Raw genomic sequence first — 12,093 nt, 5'->3', positions numbered from 1 at the left:
CTCTATGATTTCTGTTTTTCTCTTTCTGCATGAATGCTTTTTAACTGTGTGGCCACATCCTCTTTTCCCATCTCATAAATTCTTTGGATTGTATGACCAGAAAATTTCATGTGCACACAAACATTAAAGTCAGTATAACAATGTGAGAGTGTAAGAACCCCTTAGAAGCCAATGGATCCCAGATCAAGAAAATTACTCTATGCCAGTGATTATCAACCATACCTGTGTATTATAAATACCTGGGATCTTTTATAAAATACCATCAGAGGAGGTCTCATCTCCAGATCAAGTGAATTAGAATTTCTGGGCCTGAAGCCCCTGGCATCAGTGTTTTAAAATTCTCCCTGGTGACCCTAATGTGCATTGTATGCTGCTGACGGCCACTGCTTTCCCTTTAGAAATTTCAACCACTGAGTTCGAGACCAGCCTGGCCAACATGGGGAAACCCTGTCTCTACTAAAAATACAAAAATTAGCTGGGCATGGTGGCGTGTGCCTGTAATCCCAGCTACCTGGGAGGCTGAGGCAGGAGAATCGCTTGAACCCAGGAGGCGGAGATTTCAGTGAGCCATGATCATGCCACTGCACTCCAGCCTGAGTGACAGAGTGAGACCCTGTCTCAAAAAAAAAAAAAAAAAAAAGAGGAAAAAGGAAAGAAATTTCAGCCATTATCCAAACCCAGTGTTAGTGGTATGCAGGAAAGGGAAGTATTTTTTATTGTCTGCACTCATCCAATCTAAAGAAGAACATAAGTACTGTCTCTGTGTTCTTTTACATACTTATATATGTAAAAGTTACATTGTTATTTAAGTAAAAGCATATTAACTAAAAAACACCTATAAAATATCTTCATTCAGAAGATTATCTAAAAGCAAGCAAGCATCAAATAATCTAAATAGATGGAATTAGTAGCAGGTAAATCCCCACAGGCCACTGAACTATCTGAGAACACACACAGGAAGAATCACTCACTGAAAATGAAAGTAAGACTAATTCTCAAGAGCACACTGCTGATTGGGCTGTTTTCATAATTAGAAACATTAATCAAGTCATCTTTGAGACTTTTAGGTCCTAATAAACCAATAATCCTAAGGCTGGGACTTTCCTTTTATTTTTCCAGTGGTAAAAACATTTAACATCAGATTTACCCTCTTAGAAAACTTTAAGTATATAATGCGATATCATTAACAATAGGCACAATGTCATACAGCAGGTCTCCAGAACTTACTCATCTTGCATAACTTTACTGATTGATCAACTGCAGACAAGGGCAGGATGACATCTTGCATCACTGACTGGGATTTTCTTTAGTTAACTTCTTAAAGCACTGAATCCACTTAGACTTTCAGAGGGCATGGTATACTCATGTATACTAGGCTGTGTTTTTATGCAATACAGAAAAGGGCATGCCACGTAATGATTCTAAGAACTGAAGAATGTAAACTGAAGATGAAAGCTTGCTTCCACATATTTGTCTACTCTGATGGCATTTCAATAAGTGATGTGAAACTCTAAGGGCCATCTGTGGCAGGAAGAGCTCAAAGCTAAATTCTTGAGGTTCTTACAAATACTTCACTTCCTAACCATCTGAGATCATATGACTCAAGAATGTGCAACCATAACACTGTATCAAGTATTATAAGAATGTTACAATTGTATGCCATGTAAGAATTACTCCCTGAAGACCAGGAAATGGCTGGCTTCACTTATCACATTACTCCTCGTTCCTTAGGATTAGTAGTTAAGTACTTATACATTATGCAGTGTTTGTTGTTATTCAATAGAAAACTAACATATACAAAACAGATATACCTTGACTGTGTCTACTGAATCAAAAATTTGAATAGGAATAGATAGATGTAAAATGTTAACTGGACTGTTGTTAAACAGGTCGCTCCTAAATAACAAACCAAATGTTCATGGTGACATAACACACACCAAATTTCAAATTCCTAAAGGTTAAAAAAAGCATGTTATTTAAAAAAAATTAAGATATTCTTTGTAATCTGTTCTTTAAAAAAAGAAAAACAAGGACAGGAGATAGGCTTATTATAATTCTCTAGCCCGTGTTTGCTCAAGGCAAATATTCCTGAGCACATGATGGAGTTCAACCTCTGCTTTACCAACCCATCTGATGGGAACACAAACAAACAACTCCTGTCTTCAATGGTTCTCTAGCATAACCCAAGGGCAGACCACAGCACTTCTGTGGGAAAACCACTGCATTACTGTGCCTTAACACTTGTATTCTATTCACAGGTTTAAAAATGTTAAAGCAAAAACAAAACAAAACAAGCCTGGCCCATTTACTGAAGTCTCTGAGAAAAACGTATGTTTAAAATTTTTGTTTGATTTGATTACAAAATACATTTTTTCAAAAACAGTGTCACTTATTCATATACAAACAAATGACTAGAGGATCAAACAAAGCAATAAATGTTTAAACATTTTCTGTTGATAGTGGAATCTGGGTAAATTTTTTTCTCTTAATTTTCAGCATTTTTCAAAATTGTCTTTTCTGTGCAAATACAGCTTTGATATCTCTTTTTAACATAATGTAAATGAAACTTTTCCTTGAGCCAGAGGTTGTAATCTGTAAATAATTAAAGAATAATAAATAGATACCTGCAGAACCAGTTATTTTCCCTTTTCCTTAACCAGCATCTGGATCTCTACAGCCCCAGGTCAATGGCCCGTGCCCCTGCTCAGACCAGACAGCACCTCCGGCTTTGGCCGTGACGTACAAGGAGAGATCACAGCCGAAATGGGACGGGTCAGTGTCAGGTTAAGAAGCCACGACTCTGAACTGGTTGAAGACCTGTAGCTCAGCAGGCTCTCCACACCATCATGCCTGCCTGCCCTCCGATCCCTATTCCAGGCTTACTTAATTTCCACCCAACCACTAGGCATCCACTTTTCCTCGCGTCAGGCAGGGGACACACAGGGCACTGAGAGCCCCAGTTCTGAATAGCTCTGCATCAGTCAGCCTTACAGCTCACCCCATTTTTACTTTGAATCCTAAGCTGATAACTTGGTAGCCTTCCTAGGCCTCTGCACTGAATTCTAGGCCCTAGTTTGCTGGCTTTGGCTGGTTCCCAGTTCTTCCAAAAGCAGGTATTCCAGCTGCTTCTGGCAGTCCAGAGATCCAGCACCACCTCGGAGACTACTAGAAACGCAGAATCTCATGCCCCACTCCAAGTAACTGAATCAGAATCTCCACAGGAACAAGATCCTCAGATGATCTGCACACACTTTAAGGTTTGAAAAGCACTGGTCTAGACGATGAAGGGCCAATGGCAGGGCCACCCACTGTCTGAATGTTGGCCTTCCTGAGGCTGATCGCCAGAGTAATGGGACCTCCTGATTGAATGCCTGTCTTGGCTGCACTGTTCCACCCTGCAACCACAACCAGAGATGAGCTTTCTAAAGCCCAGTCTGATCATGCTTAAAACTCTAGCACAAGTCTAAGAGCAGCAGGAACAGCTTCCACAGGCCTTGCCCACCTCATCACCCACCAGCCATCGCCTTTCACTCTACGCTCCAGCCATGGGAAACGGCCTGTGATCCCTGGAAAGCAGCAGCTACCTAGGATTACATTTTTATTAATGCAAATGTCCCCAGAATATTAATCTCTTTCAAACGGTATCAGAATGAATGCATAAAAAAATTACAACAGGTAAATGACTCCGGGGAAAGGATCTAGGGTAGAAGGATAACTTTTTTCTTTTCTTTCCCTTTTTTTCCATCTGCCTGTATTAATTTTGCAATTAAATAAAGCACTCCCCCTAGAAGAAAGCTAGGCAGGACCAGCCACTGGAGATACATCTAGCTATTTTACTGCTACTATGTTAAAAAGGATATAAGACGTCAGAGTGCTCATACGCCTTTGAAAGTAGTCAATAATAATTGTGGAAGCCTACTGAATAATTCATGTAATTTCAACAGAAAATTATCATACAAAAGTCACATCCCTCACAGTTCCTTAAACATATGATTAAAAACATCTTTTTTCTCTTAACATGTAAACATGTTAGTTTTTCAAAATCTTAAATTCTGAACTGTGACATTCTAAGTTTAAACGTCAAAATCTATAGTACTAAATGAAGTCTTTAAATAGTTTGGCTTACTGATATGATGATGCCCGGCTACTGGAGCCTACTCTTTAATTCAACTAAAATTTACAGAGAACCCGTTGAAGGCAATGTGCTGGGTGTGTGCTGTACAGGTGCTTAATTTATGCCTTTTCCAAGCCAATATTTCACTAACCTAGCACCACATTCTACTCCAATATGTATTTTTTATCCACATAAGTCTGCGTGCTGCAACTGTACTTTTCAAAATCATAAGTTAAGTTTTAACATATAAAATTACATGACCACAACCCACATGAACAAAGTAATACCTTATTTTTAACATCAATTACTTAAATAAAGGCTGCCCCAAATTTCCCTACCTGTATGAAATGATACTTGCCTTGCAAACCTTAAACCTTTTATCTGTTCCCAATTAGGCTTTATTTGAAGCCTAAAAACAAATTAATTATAAATGTTTCTCCAGACACACTGCAGAGCAGGAGTGACGTTAGCCTAACAGGTTATCGCTACATGATTTGAAGTGGGTAAAGAAAATTAAAGACAGGAGTTCTCAGAAAACTTATATTTAGATGCTTACATTAAAATTCATTTTACATCTGTTCTTTTCCATTCTTACATGGGACACTTAGATGTAAGACCTTCAATTCATTTGCTAAAATGACTCAGATAGAACTTCTATCTTTAAAATATAGTTGCTACTGAGTTTTTAAAAGGGCAAAGAGAAAAATACTTGATAAGCTAAATCTTAAAAAGAAAGGGCACAGTAAGGAAAAAAAAAAAGTAACATCTATGATAGTCATAGCCAAAGTTAATTAGACCTCAACTAACACTGGATATTGATTTCCAGTCTGTAAGCTGAATGCAATTCTCTCTTTCACGCCCTACAAAACCTAAGAGTCAAACCGAAGAGTGAATAGCTAGGTTTTAAGGTATAGACACTTGATTTCATTTACTCTTGGAATATTTTATGTCTTTAAAACTAAATTGGACAATAAATTCTCACATTTCATATTTTGGATGTTTTTTAAAGAAATAAAATATTAACATACCTGTTTGGCAGATTATGGTTTTTACAAGTAGATTTAAAACCAAGGCAAATACAAAAACATATGAAAAGATGCTTGATATCACTAATCATTAGGGAAATGAAAATCAATACCAGAATTAGATACCCCATCATACCCATTAAGATGGCTACTATTAAAAAAAAATAAACAGCAAGTGTTGGCAAGGATGTGGAGAAATTGGAACCCTTGTGCACAGTTTGTAGGCACGTAAAGTGGTATAGCTAGTGTGGAAAACAGTATGGCAGTAAAAAATCAAAAATAGAATTACCATGTGATCCAGCAATTCCACTTCTGTGTATATATGCAAAAAATAAAATAAAAGCAGAGTCTCAAAAGAGATATTTGTACACTATGTTCACAGCAGCATTATTCACAATGGCTAAAACAGTGGAAGCAACCCAAGTGTACATGGATGAATGAATGGGTAAACAAAATGTGGTCTATATGTACTACAGAATATTATCAACCTTAAAAGGAAGAAAATCCTGATACATGCCACAACGTGGATGAACCTTTAAGACATTATGCTAAGTAAAATACATCAATCACAAAATGACAAATACTGTATGATTCCACTTACATGAGGCACTTAGGAGAGTTAAAATCACAGAGACAGAAAGTAGAATGGTGGCTGTCAGGGGCTGGAAAGAGGTCGGAATGGGGAACCATTGTTTAATGGGTATAGAGTTTCAGTTTTATAAGATGAAAAGAATTATGGACACAGATGGTGGTGATAGTTACACAACATTATGAATGTGTTTAATTCCACTGAACTGTGTTCTTAAAAATGGTTAAGATGGTAAAATTTATGTTCTACGTATTTTACCACAATAAAATGAAATTGATAGGGAAAAGATGAGGCAAGTACATTTGTAAGGAAACCAGAAAGCTTGGACCAATTCTTATATATAAAGCAAATAATATTTCATGTATAATCTTAATCTCAGATGGTAGGTAAAGATCACTGTAAAACTAACCAGTACCCTTGAGTGTCACAGGCACGTTTCATTTCCAAAGCTTATGAGATTGTAAGTAACCAGAACCACTTGACAAGATACCTGAATAAATGAAGCGAAGGATGTCTGATAAACAAGAACAGAAGAGGGCGTCTTTAACAATGACTCGTAATGGTGGGTTGCCTGAAGATTCATGGCTAGCACCTGGAAATGCAGTATCTCTGTTTATAGCAAAAAGATCCTGGGTAGTTCGGATGATACTGGAATCCTGAATGTCAGTGGGACTCTTCACATTGAAAAGCAGCATGAAAACATGGCTTACAGCGCAGAGAACGATCTTGTGGGCCTCTACAACTTCCTTTAAATCAGGGTTGTAAAATACCACGTCCACACACTGGCAGCAGAACAGCAAGTTATTTAAGTCAGAGTTATAATGTGACGCTTCAGCCTTTAAGACAGGCATTTTTTCTGTTTTGAAAAAGAAAATAAAAATAATAAACTCCTTTCAGGTTTACAGACCCAACAATTTCATGTTTACTTTAAATATAATTGTATAATATTTTAAAATATTATTAGGTTAAAGCATGAGAAACAGCCAATATTTAACCATTTTTTGATGCACAAAAACAGTGACTTTCTACTGCTTAACCTAATTTATAAACATATATAAACTATTCAGGAACTGTACAATTTTATAACACAGACACACAAATACTATGTTTATTTACATTTTATAGAGCAAATGAAAAACCCACTAATGACGTACGGAACAATAAAATAACATTTCTTCTTACTTGTGTGTCCCAAAATAAAACAATCCGCCAAATACTGAACTTTAGTATTTCATAGTCATCCTTCTTTACTTCTACCTTTGATTTTAAAAATTCAAAGTACTGAATAAGTTCCGAAGAGCCCAATCTCACATCTGAAGTCCTTTTCCTCCTGGGACCAGAAGTAGAGGTAGAGGGCTGAGCTGTTAAAACTGTGCAACTTCTCAGAGTCAAGGCTCAGAGTCTTGAACTCGATCGTTTGAAAACATTTTGACCGCTTTATTTGGATTCCAAAACTAGCATTTTTTCCTTCTAGTAAAACACTTCAGCAAAAGTGCTGACTCAGCTCCCTAATTTCTAAAAGAGAATATAACCTTCAGTTTACTAGTTTGATCACCAATAAAGAGAAATGAGCCCTCAATCAACTCAGAATACCTACACTCCATGCCCTTACCACAGACCCTAACTGTAAAACATCTGCCATCTCATTTTTATCCAAAGAGGAGCTGAGGAAAGTGACATTTGTGAAGGGTTGTTTGAAGGGTATGCAACCGTCTAAATCAGTGGAATTCAAACTTCTTTAGCAATAAAAATGCTTGATTCCAAAGCAAACCCCAGCCTATAAAACAGATAATAATGAAGTCCTTTGGAGGCCAGGCTCTCCCTGCACTGTATTCCAGTCCACCCTCCTCCCTTCTACTGCCTGTGGCCCCTTTACAGAACTCTAAATGCCATGTGCCCCAGAGCCCAGGATCCGTCCTTGGAACAAATCAGCCCCAAATATGTACCCAGACTGTATTATTCTGAACCCCTGGAATATCTTTAGTGTTATACACACAGCTCTCTTAACAGAAGAGTACAAGAAACAGCCTTGTGAACGCTGAGGCTGCATTTCCTGAAGAGACACTTTTGAAAGCCCTGTCCACTATATCACTTAGTGCCCTCACATGAAGACCCACACAAGAGATTTTTCTTCACCTTTTTTTTTTTTTTTTTTGAGACAGAGTCTCACTGGAGTGCAGTGGTATGATCTTGGCTCACTGCAACCTCTGCCGCCCCGGTTCATGCAGCTCTGCCTCAGCCTCCCGAGTAGCTGGGACTACAGGCGTCGCCATCATGCCCGGCTAATTTTTGTATTTTTAGTAGAAACGGGGTTTCACCATGTTGGCCAGACTGGTCTCGAACTCCTGACCCCTGGTGATCTGCCCACCTTGGCCTCCCAAAGTGCTGGGATTATAGGCATGAGCCACCATACCTGGGCCAAGACTTTTCTTTTAAAGCTAAATGACATGTAATGTTTTGCTTTCTCTGAGGATCTGGTATATTTTGTCTTCTTGATTAATAAGAACTAAGAACTAACTATCTACATTATTTATGTGGTCATTTCCCACCAATTTTCTAATCCAGAAAGGATTTAAGGCCCAAGGGTTTGCAACCTAATAGACCATGTCTCCCCTTTCACTTTGCACACCAGGAAATTCAAAGCCAAGTGTGTATCATTTATATATATATGTGGTCTATATACCTGCACTGTTTTAAAGAGATGAGGTCCCTTAAATTCCAAAGGACATTGATCCAACAAAGTGCTACTCTACTATTTCTATTACAAAATCATGCAGAAAATTCTGATAACGGTTGATATAATTTATTTATTTTAAAGTTTATTTGCCCTGAACTTTGTATTAAAAATATTTTCAAACAGTCAAAAAAGTTGAAAGAATGATGCAATGAACACACATATACCCTTCACATATATCCCTCACGTGAATTTTGCAAGTATTAACATTTTTTATTTTCCCCTTATCTCTAGAGAGACAGAAAGACACACACACACACACACACACACATACACACACATACACACATCAACACACACACATACACACAGCTGAAATATTTAAAAGTTGCAGACATCAGGATGCTTTGGCTCTACAACACTTTCTTTTTTTTTGAGACAGAGTCTTGCTCTGTCGCCCAGGCCAGAGTGCAGTGCAGTGCCACAATCTCAGCTCACTGCAAGCTCCGCCTCCTGGGTTCACGTCATTCTCCTGCCTCAGCCTCCCGAGTAGCTGGGACTACAGGCGCCTGCCACCTCGCCTGGCTAATTTTTTTGTATTTTTAGTGGAGATGGGGTTTCACCGTGTTAGCCAGGATGGTCTCGATCTCCTGACCTCGTGATCCTCCCGCCTCGGCCTCCCAAAGTGCTGGGATTACAGGTGTGAGCCACCGCGCCCGGGACTCTACGTTCACCTTCATCTCCTGGGAACAGGAACATTCTCCTGTTCATCACAATACCATTATGATGCATAAGAAAATTAACAGTAATTACATGATACAATCTAATTTCCAGTCCGTATTAAAATTTAACCCATGTCCCAAGAACATCTTTTAGATGTTTTTATTGAACCAGTATCCAATCAAGGTTCATGCATTGCATTTAGTAGTTATTTAGCATTAGACTTTAATCTAGAACAGCTCCCACCCAGGACACATAGGATCTATAGGCTCAATTTTTAAAGCAGTATTTCTCAAAATGTGATTCAAGTACCAATCTGCTTTTGCATCACCTGGGAGGCTGATTAACACAGATTCTAGGCCCTATCCCAGGTTGACTGAATCAGAATGTCAGGTAAGCTCTGAGCATGCTCAAGTTTGAGAATAATTGCTCTAAGACCTGTGAGAAAGGATCTGTAATGAATGTTTAATGAATGTCTAGACATTGGCTAAGAAATGCACCTGGTTGTTCAAGTTGAGGTGGTCTAATTCCATGAAATGAGTTGCTCATTTTTCTTTTCTTCATTTTTTCACTTGTCTTCTGATTTAAGGCTTGAATCATAAAATACTCCAACTAAAACAGGAATCAAATTTTAATTGAAGATCCAACAAAACTATATATCCAACATGAAAATTTGTATCCGAAGTCACAATTGTCAAACATTTTAAATGTCAGTACCATTTATATGTATGCATTAGCAAACACATATAAACAATGTTTTTATTTAAAAAATGAATCAAGTGGAGCAGATTGTGCCTTCTCTGAACATAAATAAACTATCTACTCAAGAAGGAACTGTTATTAATCATTCTGCCACAAAGAAACATGCACTATTCACAACAGCAATGACATAGAGTCAACTTAAATGTCCATCACCGATAGACTGGATAAAGAAAACGTGGCGCATATACACGATGGAATACTATGCAGACATAAAAAGAATGAAACTATGTCCTTTGAGGCAAAATAGATGGAGCTAGAGGCTGTTATCATAAACGAACTAACAGGAACAAGAAACCAAATACCACATGTTCTCACTTATAAGTGGGAGCTAAACATTGAGTACATATGGACACAAAGAAGTGACCAGCAGACACCAGAGCCTACTTGAGAGGGTGGTGGGAGGGAGGAGGGTGAGGATCAGAAAACTACCTACCATGTACTATGTTTATTACCTGGTTAGTGAAATAATCTGAACACCAAACCCCTGTGACATGCAATTTACCCGTATAACAAATATGTACCCCTGAACCTAAAATAAAAGGTTTTTTTTCAAGGAAGGAATTGTTGGTTCTCTTTTTCAAATTTAACATATATATATACTATATATAGTATATATATTATATATAATATATATAATATATTATATATAATATATAATATATAATATATATATAATATATATAATATATTATATATAATATATAATATATTATATATATTATATATTATATATATACTATATATAGTATATATATAATATATAGTATATTATATATACTATATATAGTATATATAATATATAGTATATTATACATATAATATATAATATATAATATATATACTATATATAGTATATTATATATTATATATTATATATACTATATATAGTATATATATAATATATACTATATATATATTCTTTTTTTTTAATTTTAGAAATGGAGTATCACTATGTTGCTCAAGCTAGACTCAAACTCCTGGACTCAAGGGATCCTCCCGCCTCAGCCTTCCAAGTCACTGGGATTATAAGTGCATGCCATCCCACGCAGCTACTCTCTTGAATACTCAAGAAAGCCAAGCACTACAATTGTGTGGCTGGTAATAATTTTCTCAGTGGGCAACCACCACAGTTAATATTAGTGAAATTAAAGCAGGAACAGAGCTGCCTCTATGTCTACAGATGTTCCCATGAGCCAGGAAACTTCGCTTTCTTCTCTTGAACAAATTTCTTTAAAATCTGTCCTTTACAAACTAAAAATCTCACTCAGGTGCATTTACATAGCTTCAGGCCTGTGCCCTAGCTTGCAAGGCCTGGGGCAAAAGTCCAAATGGAGGCCCACCCACCACACACCTAAATATTTAAACGCTGTAAATCAAGAAAACAAAGTGTTATATAAAAGATATTCTATACTTCTGTTTTGACAAATACATCATCATAAAAGCCTGGCGGGCAAGATTTATATTCAAATTCTCAGATTCTTCAGAGGTTCATACAGCAAAAGGAGAGCTGATCCCTAATTCCTGAGCCCTAAGACCACCCATTCTCTTCTCACCTCCTGCTCTAACTCATGCTTTAAAGAGCTCTGTGCACACAAGTGGACATCAAAGCTCTGTCCACTGTCCCCTCCCCCATTCCCCATAAAGACTCACCCTTTGGCCACCCCACAAGCCTAGGGGTGCATATACCAGCAATGTGGTCCACCATCAGGAGGACTGTCCCAGGAAAATGGCCTGCACAGGCCGAAACAGACCCAGGACCAGCGGCCAGAGAATTCTGGGATACTGGATTTGGGAGCATAGTCCTAGCACTATTCCATAGACCTTTCTGTGTTGATGGAAATGTTCTGTAATATATGCATTATATAATACAGTAGCCACTAGCCACATGTAGCCATAGAGCACCTAAAATATGGTTCATATGCTTGAAGAACTGAATTTTACTTGGTTTTATTTCAATTCATTTAAATATAAATAGCCACATGTAGCTAGTGGCTGCCATACTGGACAGCACAGGTCTAGAAAGGAATGAAGCCCACCAGCTCCAGGTGGGCACAACCCTTGGCTCCACTGACTTGTGCCCTGTGGGGAGGGGTGCAACTGGAGGACGGACAGATGGAGCTCTCTAAAGCTGAAAGGCAGGCGGCTTTCTCTCTGGCCTAGGTCTAAGGGTAGTACTGCACAGCTCTTCAACTCTGACCCTTAAATGCAG

The 12,093-nt window shown here is 37.9% G+C and overlaps 1 protein-coding gene across 7 annotated transcripts in view; it reads right to left on the bottom strand.

Annotated features, from left to right (window-relative positions):
- The window catches only part of RHOBTB3 (Rho related BTB domain containing 3), a 106,513-nt gene that overhangs the window by 55,076 nt on the left and 39,344 nt on the right, over positions 1-12,093 (bottom strand). For all 7 annotated transcript variants that reach the window (XM_055387176.2, XM_055387175.2, XM_055387177.2 and 4 more), the window contains exons 5-6: positions 9,623-9,734; positions 6,219-6,584 (exon numbers count right to left, since the gene is read on the bottom strand). In XM_055387176.2, coding sequence (XP_055243151.1) covers positions 6,219-6,584; positions 9,623-9,734 — 478 coding nt within the window. The remainder of the gene's footprint in view (positions 1-6,218; positions 6,585-9,622; positions 9,735-12,093) is intronic.

Source organism: Gorilla gorilla, chromosome 4, assembly GCF_029281585.2.
Source record: "Gorilla gorilla gorilla isolate KB3781 chromosome 4, NHGRI_mGorGor1-v2.1_pri, whole genome shotgun sequence".
Classification (NCBI taxonomy): domain Eukaryota; kingdom Metazoa; phylum Chordata; class Mammalia; order Primates; family Hominidae; genus Gorilla; species Gorilla gorilla.
This window is presented reverse-complemented; position numbering and strand designations above follow the sequence as displayed.